Source organism: Triturus cristatus, chromosome 4_2, assembly GCF_964204655.1.
Source record: "Triturus cristatus chromosome 4_2, aTriCri1.1, whole genome shotgun sequence".
In the NCBI taxonomy this organism is placed as follows: domain Eukaryota; kingdom Metazoa; phylum Chordata; class Amphibia; order Caudata; family Salamandridae; genus Triturus; species Triturus cristatus.
Window position 1 is genome coordinate 112249330 of NC_140586.1, and position 20691 is coordinate 112270020.

The following is a 20691-nucleotide window of genomic DNA, read 5'->3' on the forward strand; positions in this document are numbered from 1 at the left end:
TTCTTTACCACCTCTCAGTTTCTTCAAATGCTTTTACTGAACCCATCCAAACTCCTCCACCATCTTTTCAGATTCTCAATTATGGCTCCTCTAGATCACTGCATTGTTTGTTTACAATTCTTTACAAAGCTTTATCAGTTCTACCTGCAATGAAGCGAGAACTGTGGAGCCAAGTTCCATTTGGAGTTTTGGGATTTGTAATCCAAGTTGACAGTAGTCTCAGTGTGGTTTGTCTTACAGATAGTAAAACTAGTATATAGACCACTGTTTGAAAAACTAATTATTCTGGGAAACTAATAGTGTTCTCCATTTGTTTGATCTTTCAAAATGTGGGTTGACTTACAATAGAAAGGTGTATTTGGAAAGATCCAATTTTATAAGAGCCTTGTTGGTGTGACTGAGAACCTTTTAAGTAAGTCAACATTTGTTGATTTTTTGGGATATTGAACTGTCAATCTATTTCACCCTTACATACATTTTCAAAAGGTGTTGTTCAGGCATATTTACTCTAGTTTATTTCTTGCATGTAAAGACACTGTCTCTGTACCTTCTGGTTTGTAGTGTGTTATATTTATATATTTAGAGTTAAGGCCAATCTTGATTCATCTTGATAGATTCTGAACTATTTGAAGTGTCAAGTGATTGAGCTGAAATTGCCTCATGGCCTTGTTTAACACCAAATATGAGAGGACTCCCTCAATGGGAATATTTTACCTTATTGATATTCACAATATGATAATCTTGGCATTACAGAAATAAAATTGGTTTTTCCTAAGAAACATTTGAATCTGAGAAATAGCTACGCCATGAAACCCCAGTGAGTTACTATTTTATAAATTTTTCAATCTTCGTGGGGATGTTACTTTTGCTCTATTAAAGGGACTGTTTAGTATCTCAGATTTCTGTTGATGTTATTAATGTCAAATTAGACACAGAAGATGGATCCTTTCCTTTGGCAATCATTGATGAGATGATTGTTGATCGAGCCACATAATGTGGTGCAATTTAAGATGAGTTTGGCAGATCAGTTTTGACATTTTCGTTGGTTATTCCAAATGTAGGTGTCTACACTTAAAGCGTGCATTAAAAGAGAATCCTGACAACTTTGTAAAAGACAGAGTTTTGCATATCAGATGGAATTCAGGAACAGGACTCCTTTCACAGTGATAAAAATGAATACAATGTTCACAGTGCATTCCCTTACCCACAATGAGGGAAATAATGGAGGGCGTCTTTTGAAATTTTATGTGGAGATTCATCTATATTGCACAAGACATACATACGACGTATGCATTACACTTTGCCTCTGTAACATGTGCACCATGCATAGGACATATATAGGTGCGAACATGAATCAGTAATCATCTTGCATGTCATATAATGTTGTTTCCCTGCGACTACTGCAATATGAGCAGCCTTTTCAAAATGGTGAATTTTCTTCCAGTTTACGGTAGTTAATATTCATTTAGATGAGAAGCGTGGCTTCCACGTGAAAAAACTTATTGGGGAATCTACTAGGTTTTTCAATATTTCGTAGAATAAGAATTGATTATAATAATAGCACTTATAGTGCCATTCCTTTGCAAATTCATCTCTTAAAAGATGTTGATTCGCGTGTTAGCTTGAAAAACAATTATATGATTACTAGGCATGACCCTTCCTGCATTGAAAGATACATTTACTTTCTATACTTCGGTCTCATTAGTAAATGGAATATTCAAATTGATTAGGGGAAATAGAAAAGTCACGACCAACAAGGCAGGGTGACAAACAGAAAACCAGGCCTAGAGTCTGTGGCACCCTTGTCTTGTTTCGATCTTCGACAGTCTATCGCATCTAGCAAGAGGACATACTCAGCCCTGTGTATCGAGGTGTTCCACATCTTTCGACTCACAATCCATTCCATGGGCAGAGCTATAAGAAAGGAGCCATTTTAATTTCAGATGGTTTGCTATTTCAGAAATATGCCTGCCAATGAGCTTATTTCAAAATAAATCTAGTAAATTCAGTTTGGGATGAGTTGAATATTGTGGCTTGTACAGCCGGATGTTACTTCACCGGGTGCTCTATCCGTCGGCCATTGGCTCTCACTTCATAATCAAACACATTCTGAGAGTTGAAGTTTTCATTTGTTGTAAATGAGCCAATTGGACTAAACACTTGAAAACCATGATTTATAAAAGGAAGTCGCAGGAAATGAATATGGAGTACCCCTTGACATGGAGCACGTGATATTTGTTTTGCACCCCTAACTGCAGCAATTGAATGGGTTGGTGTTAGGTGCTGTCCAGAGAAAGCACAACTCTCTGTGTGTGTTTGCGTGAGTGCTTGCAGCATGGCAGTGATTCTGTACATTCAGGGGCAGATTTACAAGCCCCTTGCGTGACTTTTGCGCTGCAGTTGCGTCACTTTTTTGACGCAACAATGGCGCAAACAATGCGGCCTATTTACAACATGACGCATCTAGGGAGATGCGTCACGTTGTAAAGCCCTGCGTCACATTATACCTGCGTCAGGTATAATGTATGCAGGGTGGGCGTTTCCACGCAGGAAGGCCTCGTATAAGTGACTCAATGAATTCTACAAGATTTCACTGCGCCACTTTTAGGACACCACTGCGTCAAAACATTACGCGTGCTTCAAGCAGGTGTAAGTAGTGACGCAGTGTAGTGGGAATAGGCCTCAACACGCATTGCTGGAGTTGCGTCGTGCTTGCGACACAACTCCAGCTATGCGTAACTTTGCCGCCAACAGATGCATCAGAATTTCTGACGCATCTGTCAATACTTACACCATAGTGCGCCGTATTGTAAATACAGCCATCTATGGTGGCGCAAGGGTTTCTAAGGGTGGTGCAGGGAAAGTGACGCATCTGTACAGATGCGTCACTTTCTTGTAAATCTGTCCCTCAGTATCTATTTCTGTGTTTATATTTGGAGACATGTACTGCAACTGTTTCTACCTAGCCCACCAGCAAAAGTTCATTCACATAATCGTCTCCAAGGACACACAATAGGAAGTCCTCCAGATTACCATATTGTCCTCTCTGGTCTTCTATATCTACCTGGAGCCCGTTCAGACTCTACTCACAGATAACATCTCAAAACTCACCAATATGCCGGTGCCACACAACCATACTAGAAACTTTCCTTTTCTGCAGTTATCCAACTCCTCAAGAACTGTCCATGCCTCATCCAGGCCTAGATTCCTGGCACTTACCTAAAGATTACATCCACCGAAGCAGAATTCCTGCTATTGACCAAAAACAACAGGCATCAGCTAGTCAAAACGTGGACCAACAACATACCCTGGACAGATTCAAACCCTCAACTTTCACAAAATGCCACGTCTTTGGGATTCACCCTAAACACAGCCTCAGTCTCGAAAAACGTATCACTAAGAAAACCAAAATGGCCCAATGCAAGCTCTGTACACTAGAGAAATTGAAACTATTTCTTCCAGAAACAACTTCAGCGCTCCAACCCTTATCCTGTCTCACCTGGGGGCATATTATCAAGCACGGCGATAAAATTATCGCCGCTTTAGCGGCAGAAAACTGCAGCTAAAACGGCGATAATGGGCTTGATAATATGCTCTATGGAATTCCAATTGAAGCCCATGTTAGACGTCCTTCACATCTAACATGGGCTTCAATTGGAATTCCTTAGAGCATATTATCAAGCCCATTATCGCCGTTTTAGCGGCAGTTTTCTGCCGCTAAAGCGGCTATAAAATTATCGCCTGTCTTGATAATATGCCCCTTTGTTGGTTGCAACTCCCTACTCTATGGGGCATATTTACAAGCAGGCGATAAAAAATTATCGCCGCTTTGCGGCCGTTTTCGGCCGAAAAGCGGCGATAATTTTATCGCCTAATTAGCAAGGCCATGCTAACGCGTGAAACCTTGCTTTAGCGTCAGGGTTCCTAACGCCCAGCTTTTCATCTCTAATGAGCTGCAAAGTGAGCGTTTCTGACCTGACATGACAATAGAAATGTCGCTAAGCGACATTTCTCCTATCATCAAGCCCCACGCTATGAAGCATAGCGGCAGGAAAAGTAGCGAAAACCCCTGTTATCGCTACTTTCCTTTACGCCTGCTTCAGGACTGACTTAGCCATGATATCCTATGGAAGGTGGATATCATGGCTAAGTTTGTGAGTCCCTATCAGCAAGCTAACGCCACATTGTGTGAGATAATCTCACGTTAGGCAGTTAGCGTGAGGATTTTTATCGCTGAGGAGATAGGCGTTGCTAAAAGCACGCTATCTCAGCGATAAAAATCCACGTTACCCAGCGATAATTATCCTCACGCTAAGAGCGCTGAGCGATAATTATCGCCGGATGTTGCTGATATGCCCCTTAGTTCTCACAGACTCCACACTTCCCTCTCCTTAAGAGCATCCTACTTGCCACATTAAAGGGTCTGAAAATTATACGCATGTCACCCTCACCGTGATGGAACCGCACTGACTTCCCACGCCCTCCACCATCCTTAGTACTGGCTTCATTATCTACAAAGAATAATAACTCTCAATTGAAGGAAAATTTTGTAAAACCCTCATGCACCAGGGTCACTCCTTGATGGCATGATTCATCATCGGGTCCATCCTGTTCCACTACGGATCGGGGCAAGCTGCAAACTTTGTTTTTCTTCAGTGGAAATTTATTATTTTTCATGACAGAACTGGGTTCCTGTTTTTTAGAAATAAGTCACTTGTAGAGGAGGTCGAACTGAGGGGCATATTTACAATAACTGGCGCATCCCTGCATATCAGCAGGGATGCGCCAGTTATTGTGCGCCACAGCTCCGCCACCATGGACGCACCGCATTTACAATGCGGCGCACCATGGGGCAAAAACGCGAAAGTGGCGCATTGCTGGAGTTGCGTCGCAAGCGCGATGTAGCTCTAGCAATGCTCTAGGGGGCCGTATCTTGTCAATGCTGCGTCAATCCTTACGCCTGCTTCAGGCAGGCGCAGGGTTTTGATGCAGCATGGGCCTAAAAGTGACTGAGTGAAATCTTGTAGATTTCACTCAGCCACTTTTAGGAGGCGTTCCTGCGCCGGAACGCCCCCCCCTGCGCAGGAACGCCTACATGTGGCGCAGGGCTTTACAACGTGACGCATCTCCCAGATGCGTCACGTTATAAGTACCCCGCACCATGGCGCAGGATTTGCGCCGCCGCTGCGTCACAAAAGTGACGCAACAGCGGCGTAACTGAGGCGCAAGGGGCTTGTAAATCTGCCCCTGAGTGTGTCCACTTCCTGCCATCCTTTTTTTGATACATGCATTATCTACAAAGACATCATGACCAACACGTCCAGTGGCTTTTGGCACACTCCAGCAGCACACACTATTAGACTGGAGACAAAGAAGTGCAACAAAAAAAAAAAGAAAACAAACACGGCAAATGCCTTCTCCATTTATACACATACGATCTTGAACAACATTCACATATCCCTAGAACTACCCCAACCCCGCTCAAATTTAGGAAAAAGTTGAAGACACATCTCTTCAAAATAGATAACATGCAAATAAAGTCCACTTCCACTCTCAGAACACAGCTACTCCTCCGATGTCTCATTGCCTGTATCTACGCCTCTGACTCCTTGCAGTGCTCCACTGCCGTTCAGCTGGGTTCGTGCTACACCAGTACAACATCCACACACGCTGCCTTGTCTTTGCTGTACTTGGAAAGTACAGAAAAAGGAAGCAAGCGCCGCTGTTGTCAGTGATGCGCTAGTGCCATATGTGTCAGAGTCATTTTCCCCACTTCTGCCTGCGCTGAGCCTGAGGAAAACTGCAATACTGCTCTCTACGCAGTAAATGTGTTTTTTGCGGGAAACTGCTGCTGGCTATACTGTTCATGTGCTGTGCTCTGCGTCAGAGCACGGCTTACATTTCACTCCTCTGTTTATATTGCACGTGTTCACGCCTATTTAATTTTCTCTGTGTGTGTCTCTATGTGTGAAGATTGCCCTTACACTACCCCTGCTAAACCTGTGCTTTGTATTTTGATGGAGAGAGAGAGAGAGAGAGAGAGTGTGCGCGCGCTCCAGGTGTGTGAGAGAGAAGCTTTAAAATACTGCTGACTGTGTTGTGCTAAATAGTCTCTATGCAGCACCAGTTATGCATCTGTGAGGGGAATCTGGGTGACTGCTACCCATGCTACATCTGTTCTGCTTGTGATCCAATGCTGCACTGTTACTACCCATACTGAATCTGTTGTGTATGTTTGTGTGTAATTCTTGCTCCTGTTGTATGCATGTGTGTGGGTAGTACTCTGTGGGTGGTACACTGCCTCTAACACAATTGTAAATGTGTGTAATTAAGCCAGAACTGCTTCTGCCTGTGTTGTATTTGTTTTGTGTATGTGTGTGTGGGTGTGTGCATGTAGGTGTTTATAACCCTGCACATCAGCTACCCATACTGTGCACAAGCCATTTATGTGACTGAAGCGTGTAGTCCTTCTGGCTGTACTGTGTCTCTTCTGTGTGTAAAAAAGCTCGAGGCTGCTGGCTCCTAGAGCTATTCTGTGTGGCGGGAATTCTGTCACGCCAGAGTCAAATCATTCCTTTGTACTTCAGATGCAAAACGAGCACACCCAATTAAAAATAATATATTCTTAGAGAAAAACGCAAGTCTGAAATTAGGTTGGAGTTTAGTCTTTAATACAGATTTGGTATATCAAATGCTAGCACCATAAAAAAACAAGTTAAACACATCAAAATATTTGTTGCTTTGGTTTCAACATGAGGGCACCGTTTCACTGCTAAGGGAACAAGGCAGACTGAGAGTGGGCTGGGGAGTGCCAGCTTGGAAGTCAATGTTCAGTGACACTAAGGTCAGTGAGGAGGGCATATTCAACAGCTCTTGAAACCAAAGTGGGCGATGATTTGAAGGTCCACATCCCACACTTTTGGGGAGCTGTGCTCAATGTTAACAACGCAGGGGCTAATGTCTGGACACTGATTGGTCCATGTACTTGGTTATGCGATGAATTTGGGACAGCACGTGTGTGTGTGTGATTGCGCACGCGTGCCTGCACACTCTTGGCATAATGATTTCTTGCACTTGAGTAAGCTCTGCATCTTAAGCATTAAAGTGTGCTATTCTTTGTACAACTATTTTTTTTTGCTGTTGAATTGTGATCTGGTTAAACTGCAGTGTTATTCTTGTCATACATGGTTATACATGCATTCAAAGGAGCACCAGTGGTTGTGTCCCAGGCCATTCTATTACATCAGCATATTGGATTTAAGCAGATTTGATATTATATCTTTGTGATGATGGATGGTCGGGCATGGGTTCTGTCTATGCTATGAACTGCACTTCTTGATTTGGTGATCACTCAAGATATATATCCTATTTGATTCCGTGATGAAGCAATTCTCTGTTGTAACACAGACTCAAATATATTGTTTAAATTTGACAGTGGTGTGGGATTGCCCTTAGTAATATTCCTGGGTTCACTTTTTTGGAGTGGTACATTTTCCATTGAGAGTAGAGAATTTGGCACAGTAGAGTTAAATCTTTATTTTAAATCCTATAGATTTGACCTAGTAGATTGGTTTCATCCCGTTGCAGCATGAGTCTTATATTGTGAGAGGAAGGTTCCCATGGTAGAGCTGTGCATTCAAGACAATAGTGAGAGGGGTCCCATGACAATAATACGGAATTGACATACTTGAATGTAATATTTGGTTCAACGGTGCATCTGATGTCGTTGCGCGGGCTCCTTCCACTTTTATAGTTTCGATTTCACACAGTTCCCGTAGTACTAGTGGAAATGACAGCAGTTTTCTTTGCGACCATTCTCTTGGATTGATGCATTGTAGTTAGATATTGGATCAATACACTTTATCAGCTCATTCTTAGTTCATTTCTTTCTTTTAGGAACTCTGTTGAAAATGCCCAACACCACCTCAAGGATAAATAGGAACAGAAACCACTCCCAGTCTGATTCTTGTCTTTTCTCCGCCCTTTGTAAAACATGCAACCTTAGAAAGTATTCCAGTGCTTCAAATAAGAAAATTCTTATCCCGAAGCTTAGCACCATAAGCAACCGGCAAAGTGCTATGGCACCACTGTGCACCGTTAACTTCTTTGCCTGCCTTGCCATTTTTGCGGTATATACAATGTTGATGATGAAGGCTCACCTGCCTTTGCACACCTTTAAAAGCAGGATTCCTTCCTGAAAATAAATGCAGATTGCACTTGCTCGGCCTTGTCCCAATATCCAAATATATGCCATTTTTTGGCTGTTTATGGCTTTGTGAGTTTCTGTATATGATTATGGCAGTTGGGATATACTGTCATTTACAATATGCAAATGTATTGCAGGATAGCAAACATGGGGTTCTGATTGTGTTTTGAGACACTAGTGCATATGTTGAGGTTTAAGTGATGTTGCAGGGGTTGGCTATTCCTCACATTTACTTTTTCCTTTTCCTTTTCCTTTTCCTTTTTTAGTCAAATGTCCCCATAGAGTTGAGCTTAATAAAAGGGAAAACAAGAGGAATTAGAAACATATAGATTTCCTAATGTATTTGAGACACTGTGAAGCCGTTAACAAAGTTTAAGGTTTCCACTTACTTCGAAAACACTTGTCACATTGAGTAACTTTGGGCCTTCTCCCAGAGTGTGCAGTAGGCAAACTATTATTCTTTGTTATTCCCCACCACAGTTTCAAGGAAGAAGCCCAATATGGGTGAGATGTCATTGGAAATAACATTGATAGCTTTGGTGCTGAAGACAATTTCCTTGCCTTCTATATATGGTCAACCGTTCATGATATTTAGTTCTTGTGTCACCAGACAATAGTTTTCAGGTGAATTTATTGGTTGCCAGTGCTTTTACCTGTGAACACAAGATGTCCATTCTCCATCACAATCTATTGTACATTACTATGTGTATCACAGCTTTGTTTGTCACTATAGGGTTTGAAAGTGCCATTGTGAAGAGGGTCATTGTGTCATTACATTATACTTTGCCTTTTCAGAATTAACAAATAATGATTTTGGAAATGTTTGACAGGACCAGTGAACAATTATTGACTTTTATTTACCAGGTATTGCTATTTACAGGAAATTCAATAGAATCCGTTTTTCATGTAGATTGAATGTAGGACTCAATGGAGATGGAGGTGGCTACAATACCCTTTAAAATCAAGTCTAAGAGAGTATTCTACAGTAGATATACAGGTCATGTATACTTCAGAGAGGCATGGTACATTAATAAAGAATTTAGTTTAGGTAACCCAAAAACAATGGATTCCGTAAGAGATAAAGTGTAATTGTTTCAAACCTTGAATTGGTTTTTGAACTGCAGAGGTACGACCTCAATGACACAGAGAGTTGTCAAAAGAGTCATCCAAATATTTCCTTTTTGAGTATTCTCAAGCGAGTCATCCAAATATGTACTTCTAAGAGCTAAGTAAAGTCAATAGAAGATTAAATTATATGGATCACGACCACAGCTGGTTCTTGAAATCATCATCTTTTGACACTTTCTGGATAAAGCAGGGCAAAATGATGCACAAATCATGACTGCAGTGAAGATATTGGGCCAGCCTGAAGTGAGTATTCTCTAACCTGAAATTAGCCACATTATCTGAGCCTAAAACTGTTTCAATGAGAAAACAAAAATCAAAAAATGTGTAGTGTAGTAACATCTTGCAACATACCATGGGCCAGTATCATCATCTGGAGATATGGTCGCTACGACACTGGCACAGTTTGTGTTTAAGGTCATCCACATCAACTTAGCAATTGTTGTGAAGTCATTTTATTCTGACCAATTAGAGAGGGTTTTTCTTCCTTCACTTTGACAAAAAAAGATTAATAATGCTAACAGTAGAGTGCCTCAGAGTGATGGTAGCCCGATTTATACAATCCTAGCAGTGGTCAAATATTTGCCTACAGAATGGATGTACAATGTGAAACAGAAATTTCAAGGTATGTGAGATGGGCTATCATTGAGACATTTTATAATTCGATTAATTCTTAATACCTCACTTTTCCCTAATGCACTTGAAATATTGTCCCTTATTTGTAAATAAAGGGATCTACCAGCTAATGTATCCAAACTTAAATTAGAAGATATTTTGGTGAAGTCTGTCAGTGGTAGCCAAACTGGAAACGTTTTGATATGTCGTAATCTGTGTACTAGAAGACAGAAGATGGATAATAGTGTAATTTCTTGGTCTAATCACTGACAATGAATGATTCATGTTATTGCTGTGACATATTAGACCTGTAAAGTGGTAACTAAAGACCTCAGCACACAGTGAATACATATAATTGCCATTTAGATGCTTTCCAAATTCGATCTGAAGGACGACACGGCTGCATGCATATTTCTGAAAGCAGTATTCTGTCTTGACTTCCTCACCATAAAGGCTTTTGTTCTTCCGTCCATTCTTAGTAAGAGTTGAAGAAAGAGGACTTGGGTCCCTTTTTCAGTTGATTGTGCCTCAATTTTCTTTATAGTATATTGTAATTATTTAATATGTATATTTAATAATCACTATGTCTGTATCCATTGTCCCTACTTGTTCCTGCTTTCTGCATTCCAGTATCCTGATAGAAGTGAATCCTCCACTTTGAGAAACCCACTTCCTAGTGCATCTGAAATATAGAGGCCAGGCATGACGCAGAATTGTGGCTCGCTGGCCACACCACATGCCTTATCTCTCTTCACTGTTTTCTGTTGATATCTTCGATTGCCAGTGATGTACTCAGAGCACCTTCCAAAAGCACCAAATTCCCTGAAAAATGATTACAGAACTGAAATGTTTCCACTAAGAATGACGCCAAGTCATTGAAAAAACTGCATATTGTTCCATCAGAATCAATTATCCATTGAATCTTTGTTAGGGGTAGTCATCTGAGCTCCCCAACACAGACAGTTGAATGGCACATAAAATATATTTTGTTCTCATTCTCCTATTTTATAATACAAGACACTGCCAAAGACTTTCTTAGGTTGAAAGCCATTGAACCTTTTAGGTCATCAAGCCATGTGACCCTTCAAACCCTACAAGGGTGAACAATTTGCATACTAGTAATTATACATACCACAAATTCCCCACAGTTAACGAACAAAGAGATAAATATCACGAGTGGCTATTGATGCAGTATTTCACAGAGTTTTTGTGTGTTTGCTTTAGTGAACAATCCCTTTGTTGTGGAATTTAGCCATTGAAACACACTGGACCCACTTCAAATCCAAACTTTTGGTTGGTGTCTCCAAAGTCTAAAACAGCTACATCCTTGAGTGGCAGCTGCTCAACTTTGAATGACCGGATCTCCAGCACTGTCCTTTCATTGCCTTTTCGGTGCTGAAAAAAGCAAATAAAAGATTGGGAGGTATTAACAGTTTATCCAAACAAGTCATTTAGAGACACATTAATTCACTTCATATTGTTAAATATTAAAAAAAGGTTTTTAATCTAGTAACACAATAAATACAAAATAAATGCATTTAGAAAAGAGAGCTGCATGTGTGGTCAAGATTCAACAAAACATTACGTCTTTTCTTTCTTGCTATTACCTCCTAGCAATAGGGTATCTTGTTTGCCTTCTATTAGGTTTATGTAACTTTTAGCTTATTTCCTCATAAATCTGCTTTAAGCTTTCCTCCAATCTTTGAAATTTTCTCTAAGCCCTTCATTGGGATTATCTTTTCCCTTCTCCTCCAATCATAGAATGGAATCTAGAGCAATTCAGATACTTCCGGAGCAGCGCAACTATGTATGCTTCAAAGCAATTTTGGAGATTGTGGTCCGATACACAAAAATATGCAATTGATGATTCATTTCCAACAATCACATGATCACATTCTTCTATTTTATTTTACTTGGAGACTGTTACCCAAAGAAAGCAAAATAAGGACCACGTAAGAAAATAAGTGGACTCTTGTTTGTGGGGTAGCTCAGGCTGCGTTGGGGTTTTCTGGTAATTTGGTTAATTATGTTTTAAATATAAATAATATTTTTTGGACCGTTAATGTGTTTTGAACGTTATTCTTTTGAGATTTCACTAATTGTAATTGCCTGATGAATTGGTCATCTCTCGCATTCAACAAAGAGAGTGATGAGTAAGCAGGACATTAATGAAAGAGATCTGAAACCCTTTTTAAGAAAACATAAGATTTAATCAGTATATCATTGGTGATGTTGTGGATTCTTGGCTTAATTCATGACAACATTTTTACACAATAAATATCTCTCCAATTGACCATACGTTAGCTGGAAAATCTTTCAATGAATGACTGTTGCCATTTGTGGATGCTGCATTTCTTTTTGATAGCACCCACAAACTAGCACGGGGCATGTCATTTTTTTGTAATTGTGAATGTCCCAGACATTGCGGATACTGTTCAGGTCAATTGCATGCTTTTTCTCTACTAAACATCTATTGCTTTTGATTCTAATACAATATACCTTTCAGATGTGTGTTTGTAGATGTGCTACAGTGCACATGCAATGCAACTTTTAAATCCCATATTATGTTAAAGAACAGAAAACGAATTGGTCTCAAAGTAATCACTCTGGGACATTATTTCTGCCTTATTAACAACCCAGCAGAATCTGAATTGTTTTCAGGGTTTCATTCTTAAACCATCTGTTTGAAATATATCAATACTATTGTTCATGATAACCATGTGTGCAATAGTGGTTTAGTCTATAGCATGCATCCAATGTAGGAACTTACCGGGTCAGTTATTATATAAACTCTTTTTCAAGGAATAGATGGTAAACTGCACTAAAAACTGTAAGGCTGTAATAATGGCAATGAAGTGCTTTACAAACCTCTTCAAATTTCTGTTAACAAGAGATAAAGGTAGGGTAATAAAACTGAACCATACCTGACAGCCGTCGTAGAGGGCTTTGATGTCTGGTGATTTTGTGTAGGACAGCTCTTCATCGTTAGCTCCCATGAACTTCAAGGACCTCGCATGGCTATCTGTGGTGGAGTCGTACCATGCCACTGAGTGCTGACAGTGGTAGGTAAAGTTCTGCTGTACTGTAGCACTCAGTAGTTTCAAGAAGGTCAGCTGAACAATGTGCACCGGATTGCCATCAGCATCTAAGTAAAAGAACTAAAACAACAAGGAGATTTCTTTTCAGAATACAAATTTCTTTTTTGTTTTCTCAGATCATACTACTCCTTATTTTTCAACAATACAAAAGTTGGACTTTTACGTAAGGATGAAGGCAGAATCTTACAAGGATATCAATGGAGCAGTGGGGGTACCAGTTAAAAGATGTCAATATTTGTGACCTGAGTGACACATTGCCCTTGTTATCAATGGCTACTCTTCTCAGATTCTGGCCATTATTCCAATGACTAAATTTCTGCCACACCTATCCTATATTCAGAGGGATATTCCTTGGTGTCTCTAGTCCCAACTTCCCACCATCTCATTAAAGTAAATGAACCTTGGAAAACAGCCAAATAAAGTATTATTCAGAAAAAACCTGAAAAGTGCAATGTCTATACAAGCATTTCCCTAGGAACTAGTATTTCCATATGGTCTCATCTCCGGCCACTAATGAGCATTCACTCTCATCACTTTTACAAATCCTCTATTCAATGGCATTGGTGCAGAACACAAACCAGGAGTCAAACTGTCCAAACGTCTCTTTTTCTTTGAACTGACTAACTAGTCATGAAATGAAGCAAACACTACACACATGCATATCCTTTAACATGAGTCACAATTTTCACAACAGTGCACCTTGAAAAAGCTACAGACTGGCATGGTTGGCCTTATCCAACATATCAAAATTGAAAAAAACATTAGAGAGCATATATTACATTTTTTATTGATTATTCAAAATTGGCATTTAAGTAATGGCAATTGGGTATTAATAACATTTGTTATTTGTGTTGCTTATACATGGCAGATGTGCTTTAAGATCTGCAATTACTAAAGCAAGTTATTATTTTTAACTAAGGAGGTCAATGCACTGTACCTGTCTGCCACGTTTAAATGTGCTGTACCAGTTCCCTGGCTTATCCCTTGTCCAGGAAGCAAGTTTGACCTGATAACAAAGAGAGTCAGAACATTGTTAGATGCCTCCTTTCAAGATGGAGGGCTGTAATTCAACCTTCCAATTTAAAGCAGGCTACTTTGACCCTTTGTCAAATTTAGCAATAAGCACATATAAATTGAGAGGTAACTACTGATTTTCTTTACACATTATTAGGCCAATTCGATCAACAGTATGTGTCCTCTTATTACATCAGTGGAACTCTCATGTAAAGCAATATTAGCAAAATTAAATGAGGTTGAAGGAGTTCTTTGGCAAAGTACAGTGACAGAACTAGTAGAAGAGCAGCCCCTTAGATCAGCTGTGGTATGACCTTTGTTCCCTAGGCATATGATCGCCTCCCAATCTAGAGATCCCCGCCTACTAGCCACTGATCCATCACCCAGCAGGTCTATACTTAAAGTGCCTACAGAGCAAAGATATCTGCAAAAGAAACTCCCAATGATGGAATTTTTTTATGCAAAACAAAGTAACAATAGCTTCAAAACAAAGGGCCTTATTATGATGTCGAGCGAAAGGCCATCCAACGACAGTTTGTTAATGGCGGTCTGCTTGGCATCTGAGGCATCAGTTTGTCCAATGTCTATGGGGGGAATCCGCTGAGCCTCCGACAGGCTCAAGGAGTTCATCGGGGCAGAGGGCTGATAGTAATCCCCAAAATGGAGGTGGTGCCTGCTCTGGCACTGCCATGGGGATTACGATGCACGTTTCCAACAGCCTTTTCATTTCAGTTGTTCCGCCATCAAAAGGCTGGTGGAAATGGTCTTTTGGGGCTGTCCCACGTGGCCCTTAGCTACGGGCCCTGGTGGGAACCTGTGGTGCCCCCAACTATCCATGCATCATGTGGCAGGCATGGCATGGTGCCTGCCACATGGTGCATGGGTGTTTAAAAAGTGTATTTTTCCTATTGTGGCTTGTGCTGCTGCCCGCCGCAGAAGCCACAATAGGAAACATACACTCTCTGACCACTGTGAAGGTGGCCCCATCACAATTTGGGAAGTGGGACCGCCAACTCCTTGTTGGGCAGTCCTGTTTCCGACGCGATGCCGGTAGGAAGCTTGCCTGAGTGGCATCGTAATGAGCCCCAAAGTGTTTTATCCTTGTGCATGTGAGACACTGGGCAATTTCCCTACCCCAGACCACTATTTCTCAAATATTGGGCACTGGTGGAGAAAGCAACTGCTTGTTGCCCCAAATCGACATACAATGGGAAGACAAAACTATGAACAGTCAATCTTGCAGTGGATGTACCATTGGGTCACAGGTTTTCACTGGCAAATCCAGTTGATATTGAGGGCATTCGGTAACCAACATGGAAATATGAATGCAAACGTAACACCATTACACAGAAGGAAAGGATATGTACAAGAACATGTATCATGTTGTGATTGTGGGAATTCAGTAATCAACATTGAAATATGAATGCAAGAAAGACATTTCCCGTCTATTAACTAAACACAAAGCAACGCATTGCTGTGAGCCCCCACACATGACTGTAATTGAAGTAATTAAACCATACCAGGAAATCACATCTTTATCTATAATTTTGTTGATACCACCTTTTTTTTAAAAGAGTTTTATATAGTGCGAACTAGACCCAAGACATCAGGTGTCAGAGTGCTTTATATGAGCACCAGTTTCGTTACGGATGGGCACATTCATTTTTTTGTTAGGCACGGGGAGATTGATTGATTTGCCCAGAATCACAGGATGTTGAGCGTCGTTGCTGCGACTCGAACCCGGTTCCCGAGCTTCGAGGTCAACCACTATAGCCGTAAGGCTACATCCTCTCATTATGTAACAACTTCTCCTACTCTAGAGATGTTATGAGTTAATCACTACTGTATTGAACACTCTGTGATGGTCCCCTTAAATCTCACATTTATTCTTTTTTATACACCTAAACTAGTACTCTTGCTGCATTTGAGAGAGAACAGGAGATCATGACCAAGAGATTCAGAGACAGGGGATACCCCGAGTGGGTACTTCAAAGAGCCATCAACAGAGTAAATCAAGTTGACCGTGCTCAGATATTAGGTCCCAAAGATAAAGTGAACACTGAAAATACCAATACCTCGGAGGAGACAAATAGAATTATTCTCACTTACAATGGGAACTCAGGACAGATACGCAAAATACTTGCTGACAAGTGGGACATACTAACAAGTGACCCCATTAGTGACCAAACATTTCAGCGGAGACCCAAAATAACTTACAGAAAAGGCCGTAGCATTAGGGATATTCTCGTTCATAATGATATAACATCTAGCAAACCTGCAGGTGAACACAATCTTAAAGGTTTTTATCCCTGTGGGATTGTAAAGCCTGCCGCAACAGTTGCATGATAAAAACAGTTCCTATTCCAGGTCATAGTTCATCTAAGACTATTAACCAATTTCTTACATGCAGTTCTACACATTGTGTGTATGTCCTGGTGTGTCCATGTCAAATGTGGTATGTAGGCAGTACGACATTTATGGCAAAGAAAAGAGTACTTGAGCATATGCGTGCCATAAACAAAAATGACATTCATTACCCTATTGCCAGACATTTTGAGTTGTTCCATTTGTCCAACAGTTCTCTGCTTAGTTATTTTGCATTGGAACAAGTCCATACTTGTCCCAGAGGAGGTAATAGAACTTTACTCTTACGTAAACGAGAATCCAGGTGGATAATTGAACTTGAGACCAGGTATCCGAAGGGCCACAATCTCGATGAAGAATTGAGTTCACATTTACGCTATGATTAATACTGGTTTCAACTTTGTGCTATGAGTTATTTTGATATGACTGCATGTATTCTTACTGTTTGATATGTTTTAAATCATGGGTACTAGCTATGTAGTAATAGTTTGTACTATTTGATTTTAATATGACTTTATGCTTTTTCTTTACATAGGAGGAAAGGAAGGGTCACCTCAGTTGCAGACTGTTCATCCGTTCCGGTCACCCTACCCTTTTCTTCCCTGTCCTGTGGGTCCATCCCAGATAAGATTTTCTATTCTTACATTTAATTTTGGGCATTTTCTTCTTTTTTGTTTCAAGAATCTGTTTTATGGTGCTAGATAATATGTTTTCATATATTTTACTTGTTGTTATCGGCTGATTAACATTGCCATGATCTCTCATATGTTATGTGCTCAAAAGATATAACAAGGTAGCAGTGCCTTATGCATATCATTCAATTTGTCTGACTGGATACATACAGTTGTATAAAATATATATAGCTAATTACATGGGCACTATGCCGTTAGTTTTTCTCATGTTACAGCACTATGCTGTTTTCATTGCACACATGTTATTGTGGGATAAAACCTCATATGTTATTATTGTAGCACTATTGCTGAATTTTACGTACATTTTGAGGTAATACTATCCATAGACAATATATTTCTACTATAGGCAAACAATCATAGCTGTTACAATTTATGGGCTTAGGACATGAATCTGCGGGTGTCTATTACCTTTCAACATACGCTATAAAATTTGAGGCACTATTGCCTGTTTGATAATTTTAACACTCGATTATGTTTTGGCAGCGTTGTAGTCATCGCGCTAGTTGTCGCGTATGATTTCGGTACATTGTAATTGGGCAATCATGGATTTTGAATTTATTCTTATGCTTACACCATATTATAGGACTCTCTAACCTTGTTTATTGAAACAATAATATGTAGTGTATTACAACACAATGAGAAGAGATCATTTCAGTTATATATGTGATTTTTTATGTTCAGACTACATTTAATAATGGCCGCCGTGGTTTTCATGTTAATTAAACATGTTTATATAAAGAGTTTATTATTTGTTCTACATTAAAGGGGTTACTTATATATATAATGTATTTGAAGTGCTTTCTCTGTTCTTCCTACTCTTGGTAAGACTGCAGTAGGAATAGTAATATTAATATTAATATTAATGTGAATAATAACTCTTTATTGTTTGATAATTAAAAGCATTGCAATGCAGTACACAATAAATACATCAAAAAGATGTATAAAACAAGCACATACTGCCATCATTATCATCAAGGAAAGATCATAAACTCAACTGGAGCAATGGTTTGAAGAAGGATTAAAAAAAGGGATGATTCACTTCCTGCCCTGTAGATTGATGTGGATCGTCCCCAAGGCTATGTATGGCAGGTGACTTGGCTGCCGAGATGTATAAAAATAAGGTGCACCAGTAGAGTGTAGCTGATGTCCCGAGCATACCCGCCCTCTACCAATGGCTTCGGGTTTGCACAAATAAGCAAACATTATAATCAATAAAACTGTAAAAAGTGCAGCTACGGTAGGTAAAGTGCAATAAGCATTAATGCTGTTCTGACTAGTGAGCTAAAGAAATTAAAAACAGCATCCAAGCACAGGGTGAATTGGGTACATAATCTCCTGTGCGTGAGCGGATGCCATTACGGGTTTAGCTTCTAAGGCCAGTGCTGTGAGTGGGCTGCGGTCTAGGTATCTAAATACTTTAACAGGCTAGTGAGTCTTTATGCACATAATAAGTCAGGGCCGGATGCTGTATTGATGTTCTAAATGCTGATACCTGTGTGCTGGTGGATGGTAGAGGCGCCGAAGATTAAAAAAGAGCGACCAGGGACAGTGTTAGTAGGGTATTGTCCTGAAAGCTGCGAGTGCAGCAATTTTGGCATCTAAATGCTTTGCCCAGCTTATAAAGCCTACACACAGGCAATGAGTCAAGGGCAGGGATTTAAGCTTAATAATGAGCTATCTAGTATCTAATCACCCTCCTCCACCTTCATCTGTTGGGACCGTGGCGTCAACCTTTTTACTAAATCTCTGGTGGAATTTCACCAATTCACAGTTTAACCTGATATTCAATTGTTCAAAGCAGGCCATCACTGCCTACCTGCAAGAACTTATGCCTCAGTTATTCCATGTTGTGCATAGAAGTCCCCGCCGATCCTCCAGAATTATGGGGCGATAGCAAAGTATGTGATAATGTATTCCTGACCCTGGTCTGATAGCCAACATTTCTCCTGTGCCTCCTGTCTTTTCCATACAACACAGTAACTTAGGGTTGGTAATCTCCCCAGCCGGTTTTTCATGAACTGTACATTGATCCAATTATTCTAGGATTTGCATAAGTAACTCTGTGGTTTCAGCCTTGTGAAGCTATGAAGTGTCATCCAGCTGTGTTTGCTTTGAGACAAGCCGTCATTTCTCTCAAGCAGTGAGAGCAATTGTGTGCTTGCTTTTGCCATCTTTTTAAACTCACGATGGCTAAAGGGTAGGTCCCAAGTGTTTGTTAGGCCAAAGGTGCTCAAGGCCTATCACAGGGTGTCCTTGCTGGGGAGCAGTGTTTTGTTTCCAGTTTGGACCAAAGGTAATGACCTAGTGAGCTTTCCTTTGCCAGCTTGAGTTTGTGACAACACGTTGTGAAGGCCGCCTTCCATGCCATTGACTGCTTAACAATGCCAAATTCCAGCCTATTCTGGGCTGGTGAGGAGTGAGAGGGTAGCTGGAAGATTGATCTGTAGACCTTAAGTAGCATTTTGTCCAATATTGTGTGTCCAACCCCCTAAGAGCCTTGCTTCTGTAGGTTAAGGTTGGAAGAACCTTTGCTTCGGCCACCTACAGGACCGGCGTAAGCGTGGGACCTTTCAATTTTGTGTAAAAAGCCATAGGGCTAAAGGCCAAAGTGTTGCCCCTCCTTCTGATTTCTTCTAACTGATCACTGTGCCTCCCGTTCTCATTGAAGTAAACTCCGAGGTACTTAAAACTTTCCGTTGACCATAACTTTTCTTGATCCAGAAACAGCGTGGGCTTTCGAGATCTAGTACCTTGATTTACCAGGATTTTAGTTTTCTTTCTATTGTCAACCCATTCCTTGTTGAGTAGACTGAGCTTGCATCAAGAAGGTACTGCAGGCCAACCTTCATTCTACTAATCAGGACTAGATCATCCCCATACAGCAGATTCGAGAGCTGGAAGCCCCCCAGTTTGGAAGGGTGGGAGTTGACTGCATTTAATGTGGGGGTAAAATCTGAGAAGAACAGGTTGAATAATGTTAAAGCAAGGAAGCAGCCCTGCTTGAGACCTTGTATTGTTTTCATTGGCCTGGACAAGCAAGAGCCGTCTCCTATTTTAATTCAAACCCATGTGTTTTCATACAGTAATTCCAGGGACCTTAGTAGGCCATCAGGATGTTTAGGTAGGCCAATTTCTGCCAAAGCTTCCCCTAGTCGACCCCATATAATTCTCTCTTGTAGGTGATGAAGCTCTAATAAACTGGTTGGCTGTTGGACTTTGCCAGGTCAGTTAATAGGGAGAGTGCCATGATGTTGAATGAGGACCCTGTGCTCTTGGTGAACCCCATTTGGTTTGGTGAAATGATGATATTAGACTCATCCCAATGCTGTATCTCTTCTAGTAACACCCCTGCGAAATTTGCTGCCACTTTTGAAAATTGGTGCGAAGATTGAACCACACCATGAGGAAGTATTACGCTTTAGCAGCAGGATGGTGGAGAAGAGGCGTGTTAGTTGTGCAGTCCAGAATGTTGAGTCATCTTTATAGATGGCAGGTGGGATACTGCCCGGGCCAGGTGTCCCCTCTTTGTGGCCCTTTGCAATTTGTTTCTGTTCTAGACTTGTGGTGACAATGTACC

The 20691-nt window shown here is 40.6% G+C and overlaps 1 protein-coding gene across 2 annotated transcripts in view; it reads right to left on the bottom strand.

Annotated features, from left to right (window-relative positions):
- Window positions 1-8436: 8436 nt before the first annotated feature.
- The window catches only part of LOC146833110 (uncharacterized), a 645049-nt gene continuing 632794 nt past the window's right edge, over window positions 8437-20691 (bottom strand). For both annotated transcript variants that reach the window (XM_085600733.1, XM_085600734.1), the window contains 3 exons: window positions 13982-14050; window positions 12871-13104; window positions 8437-11341 (listed from right to left, as the gene is read on the bottom strand). In XM_085600733.1, the coding sequence (XP_085456859.1) occupies window positions 11195-11341; window positions 12871-13104; window positions 13982-14050 (450 nt within the window). In that variant the 3' untranslated portion in view covers window positions 8437-11194. The remainder of the gene's footprint in view (window positions 11342-12870; window positions 13105-13981; window positions 14051-20691) is intronic.